Source organism: Ischnura elegans, chromosome 5 (genome assembly GCF_921293095.1).
Source record: "Ischnura elegans chromosome 5, ioIscEleg1.1, whole genome shotgun sequence".
Lineage (NCBI taxonomy): Eukaryota > Metazoa > Arthropoda > Insecta > Odonata > Coenagrionidae > Ischnura > Ischnura elegans.
The window spans coordinates 71,298,076-71,304,075 of record NC_060250.1 but is presented as its reverse complement, the minus strand read 5'-3'; the positions used below and the strand labels follow the sequence as shown (position 1 = coordinate 71,304,075).

General features: G+C 36.9%; 1 protein-coding gene across 2 annotated transcripts in view; it reads right to left on the bottom strand.

The window, feature by feature from the left end:
• Positions 1–1,112: 1,112 nt before the first annotated feature.
• Positions 1,113–6,000, bottom strand: part of LOC124159039 (cardioacceleratory peptide receptor-like) — a 472,873-nt gene continuing 467,985 nt past the window's right edge. For both annotated transcript variants that reach the window (XM_046534529.1, XM_046534530.1), the window contains exon 9: positions 1,113–1,518. In XM_046534529.1, coding sequence (XP_046390485.1) covers positions 1,203–1,518 — 316 coding nt within the window. In that variant the 3' untranslated portion in view covers positions 1,113–1,202. The remainder of the gene's footprint in view (positions 1,519–6,000) is intronic.

Genomic DNA, 6,000 nt, shown 5'->3' with positions numbered 1-6,000 from the left:
CTACTAATGCTAAAATTTAATGGGAAATTGATTTTAAAATGCGTAAAAATTATAAAGAGGGAAAATTTTTCCGGACTACTAATCATTTGTTATTCATCACTGGCGGCATGACGGTAGTTTCGCCGTTATTCAAAAAAGTGATCTAAACACCGGAAAAATCTGAATTTCCGAATATCCCGGGTCCTGCGTGCTCCGTATTACCTATGGTATGCTATTTGGAAGGAGGTAACGGACAGCTGGGGTCATTAGCGCCATGAAGTAAGGGCTGGGGGGATAGGAACCCTATGTTGGCATTAGCCAGGTTGTAATGATAGACTCAAAAGGGACCAGGACTTAATGTCCCATCTAATGGACAGAGTGGTGCACTGGAAGTGCCCTCCACATTACACTCAAGTAGGGATAGGGCCATCTCTGGTAAGTGTCTGCCTCTGCCAGGACTTGAACCCAGGCCCACAGGGTGTAAAGCCTTTGTGATGTATTAGCGAAATTTTGCTCCCTGTCAATGGGGTTAATTTGGGTGACTATCCTCATATATCTCATTTCTTCAATCTCCAATCTTTTTTTGTCTGCTGGTGGTTTTCCTGAAAACTGCTTTTTATGAGAATATTTTCGAAAATTAGCTTCTCTGCGAGCATTTAGTATCACCATTCCGACATTTCTCCTGGGTAACAGAAGTAATTTTAGTGCCAGAAATGCTAGCAATTCTACCATGTTATTCAACCAAGGGAAACATTGTTCAGGAATGCAACGTTGTTTCTCTTAAGGTAACACGTCATCTGTGGTGTTGCTTGTGAGTAAATGATATTATTAGGCTTCAATTTCTAACCTCCATATGAGTAATTGAATCTGGGAAACATATATCTGATGCGATCGAAAAGGATTTCATGGTCTTTTACCGTAAAACCTCACATAGGAGACTTTTTCTTGTTCCGGTTCTGGCTTAAATCAGAACTATACAAAAGTGTAAGACTATAAAGCATTCTAAAAATAATGAGCAAGTGTTATCCTGAAAACTATACTCCACCTCAATACCAACTCTTGATTTTACACACTTTGATTTTACACAGTGCCCATATTTCGGTCCCTCCAAATGCGTAAAATCAAAGTTTTACTGTATATATGTACAAGAATATTAAATAATGAAAGAACCACCTGGGTTGATGTCATGTCAGGACGAGACTAGCAGCAATACAAAAAAAACTTCACACGGCAGAAGTAATAGTGCTTGATGCATTGTTTGTGTCAGCAATAGTTTTATGCATGGACGTCGGGCGATATCTTGAGGAGAGGGAATTATCTCCTCCAATCGTGCTCCCACGTCCTCGGAATGTAGATCCAGATGAGGCAGTTGACACCGTTAGGGTGTCTGTTGTGAAACTATGCACCCCTCCAGTGTTGCGCCTTTGTCTGGTAGATACCGTGAGTGCAGATGAGCCATCCCACCTTTTGTTGCACCACCAGCACCCTCCATCCCCCTCCTCTGTACCTCTCCCAAACCATGCGAACAATGGACATCTCCTGAAAAATAAACTTACACTGAGTATATAAGGAACGAAAAGTTCAGTCACTGCATGACACAGCACTAAGCATGGATGTAGGAAAATTCTTTCCACTGATATAGACATCAATTTTTTTGTAAATGCATGAATTTAATAATGGGCATTATTAGAGATAAGTATCATTATTTATTCTTCAATTTGGAAGGTAGCTGGTGACATGATGAGGGAACTAAAGTAGAAAGTATTTGCAAAAAAATTTAAGGAACTCACTAGGTTAAGTCACGGGATAATTGAATGATCACTGCCTGCAGTTATATGTGTGACTGGGTTGATAATGGCTGTTTGATTGGGCTGATACCTTAAGGCGATTTAATGACCATATGTGTTCCAATTTTTTTTAAATTTGCATCTCTTTTCTTCTTTCTTTGAGAGATTTCAGTCTAAAACACGCAACATAATTATGAATGTGAAGGACCATAGGGACTATTTGTGACTCAGTTGTATGAGAATTTTCCTTGTCTATATATGATTGAGGTGAGTTTAAAGTTTCTACAAGCAATTCTTAACCAATTCAAAGGGCATAGGTGAATAAGAGGGTGAAAAGTCCCCCCTTTGGGATTTTTTGTGGATCCCATATGCCATATATTTTTATGGCAATTATATAAATATGGTATGAAACGGGTGTTATGGGGGCACAGATCAGGGAAAAAACAGCAAAAAATGGCCAAAATTGCATATTTTACTTTTTATTTCGTGGTGTTCCACCTCATAAATATTGTTTTTTCATTATATCAGCCAAAAGGTACGTATGTAAATACTCCTTCAAAACACATTTTTTCTTTGTGGCCCTCTCAAAAATATTTTATGAAAACTAGCGTTTGAAATTTTCAAATCGACGCCATTTCTCCTTATGCCACTGAAAAGTTGTGAAGAAAATTGGGCATCTGCTCCATTAAGAAAACCCTCAAATGCCACAAACTGCAAACTTTTTACCCTGAGATATTTAAAAAACAGTGGAAATCGAATTTTCGAGCTAGGTGGTGGTGGTGGTGGTGGCCCTGGTGGGCCTCTAGTGGGCTGGATGTGTGGCGAGGTTAGTCCTATTTGATCCCAAATTGCATGCCCCAAGTCCGGTAAAAATCCCGGAGGGGGACTTTTCACCATCTTATTCGGCTATGCCCTTTATGACTCTATGGCAGGTAGTCAAGATTTATATAAAGGAATGGGGAAGATCAAGTCAAGAGTAATCACAGAAATCTGCAGCCAGTGAGGGGTAAGGTTTAGGGATGCAAAAATCTCTTCAAAGTTTTTGGAGATAAAGAGGGAAACGAACCCTCTCCAAATGAAAGTCTTAAAAATGTTTTCTGATTATGGCCTTGTACGCATCCTGTACAAGATGCTTATTTTCTCTGGGGGTAACAAGATTAATCATGCGGTGGCTGTTGAGCAAGATTCTGATAAATAATAATGACCATTAAAGTAGGATAACTCTTCATTACCACCATGTTTAGTTGTATATGATATTGTTATTACCTCAGAATGTGAACAATGCAATCTTCAATCCTAATTTTATCGGAATTAACATTGACCAGAATTTATAGGACAAAAAGGTATTATGCTATTATTTTATGATTTTAATTGAATTTTAAATTAATTTCCCATCTTACATTCAATGGTAGAAATCCACATCCACACTATTATTTAATGGCTAAAAACTACACCATCGCAAAAGAGGACCTCTAGATCAAGCTTTACAAATGTTTAGTAAAAGCCCACCATGATTCATGCCTGGTAAATATGGAATACAAATCATCCATGTGTCATTTTTATGCTTTGCCATGAATCGATTTATTTATATAATTTGAAGAAAGATAAAGGCAAAGTGACTTCAAGTCTTTCTACGTACACATTTATATCAAAATGTGGTATTCCAAGTTGACGTAATAACAGTTTCATGAGCTTTCACTGCAGCATACTAAATTAGAGCTCTGCCAAATATATATTTATGACAATGTAAATTATTTGTGCAAATATATAGATTAGTATAAAAATGGAGGTAGATGGTACAAAATGTGTGAAAGGGAGATTCAATATATTCTGAAATCACTGTTGAATATGCGACTATTTGTTTCAACTATGATAACCTAGTCAACTTGCATTGGAATTAATTGCATATCTCTGAATATGAATAGCGTAGTGTAGTATACTGCGAAATAATTCTCAAAAGATGAATTCATTCTTAACTTTTCTTTTACCAGCACTTTAAAAGCAATTTTAAGTTTTCTACTTCTTGTTTGTTTTCTCTATGTGTATAAAAATTCACAAGCATCCAATTGTCATAGCCACTAAACAATGCTCAAATATGAGTAAAAATTACAGTCTAAATAACTAAATATTTCACCTATTTTTGGAGAGGAATTCTAAAAAAATTATGAATTTCAGGTTTTTAAATTTTAATTTCTATTTGCACAAATAATTACTGATGAACAACATATATGTTAAACAGTGCTGACTTATGAGTTGGAAAGTATTTCCATTGCACAAATAATTTCTCCATTGCAAAGAAAATCCTCTATTGCAATGAACACTTATACAATCACTAACGACTAGAAATGCACAAGCTTACAACCATACTTATAATTATCCATGCCATTTTTCTTATTCATGCAAGTACACATTACCATTATTTTACTTTGCAGGTACACACTTACCTTAATTATGTACATGTGAAAAATAGTTATGGCAAGCTTAGTTTTTTACATACAATATTACCTATATTCTTTGCTGATTTTTTTACATATTTTTCAATTACTATAATATCAAGAGTGGAAAAAAAACATTTTCACCGGTTAAAACCTCCTTTTTTTTTAACCTATTTAAAACTGATTTAAGCTTACATAAACCATTTGTAATACATCATCTAAGGTCAAACTTGCACTCAGTTTGTGGGATAGAATACATAAATTTTGAAAAATTTGTCGGGGATGCAATGAAACAAAAGCACTGATGAAAATTAAATGAAGTAAACCAGTGGATGAGGATGCTTTTTTATCAATTGAAGTCATAGTACTAGCATAAGAAAAAGAACTCCCTCATGGGTGGTCATTCTGGAGAATGAGACACAACTGAGACCATTCATTCCTTCTATCAACCCTCCAGATGCAGTGATTCCAGTAGTATTAAGGTTTTGCTTTTATTTTACTTTCCATTTCCAGTGACTTCTGAGAATTGGCTATTTTTCTTAAAAACTTCTCCAATAGTTACAGAAAGCATCATTTTCAACTGCATTTATTATTATAAATCTGACAATTCTGTCTTTGGTCCACTTTGCCATTGGAATCATTGAAAGCATAGCCTGTGTTTAGGTTTTCCAGGGACTGGACTAGCAGAAGGTTACACACACCCTTGTTATGACGGGAGTGGTGAACAGTGCTAAATTTCTAAACTTTTAAGTACCGGAATGCTGATGCATGCATTTAATCCACTCATGATTTTCAGATATAAGCTGATGCCCCCCCTAAAACTTTGAATTTTCTAAACATGTAGTAAACGTTACAATGAGGAATCATGTTTTACCAAGTATAAATAAACAATGGATTTTTTGAATTAGGTAACCCAGTTTTCCCTGAGAGGTGCTGGGATGCATTTATGGTGCCTTCTGGCCAAAAGTAACCTCTGGAGGGGAAAACACACTTAGGTGAGACGCAAACAAGGGGTCGTGGGATTGGCAGGCAAGGACTTCACTGCAACACCTCTGTGGCTGACAGTGGATGGAATCTATATTTACTTTTCCAAGGGACACTACAATAGGGTGGTTTCCTTTTATTGGCTGAATCGAAAGATTATTGCTCCTGGAGTACGTATTTAGATTTTTAAATGATGATATCTATTTTTTGCGATTAAATGCAAAGGGAAAATTTTCAAGAGCGCGAAAACGCGACGGCTAAGTATGAATGCCGGGAAAACTCCGTGTGAAGTCGTTCTGGTACCCGCTGCTGCAAGTGAGGTGACCTTGGGGCGAGGCTTTGAGCGCTGATACGACGCAGGATGCTAGCAGGTAGCCGAGTACCCTGATAGCTGGTAGTGCTTGGCTTAAATAAGGATTATTAATGCATTATCAAACGAAGAAAACTTTCCGACCTTAGCCAGTTTTAATAAGTGATTATTAAGACATGTTTCCCTGAGCTCTGTGCCTCATGCATGCATTGGTAATCTCAGACGATGTAAAACTCCTATCTACTCATATAGAAACTAGGTCCCTGTTATGTCACGCGGAGTGGCATCGCATGGGTGCCAATCTGACCTTTTTCAAATGAGGATAAAAATTGACCTTTACCATTCGTCTAAACTGGCATTTCTAAAACCAAATAATTTGTATATTATGAATACACCAATGGTGGGTAACGAATCGCAATCAATGCCTTTCGTTTTCTTTGATGAAGGAGACTACCCTATTGTGCATGTGTTCTTCTCATTCACACACTAGCAAGGTTATCACCAT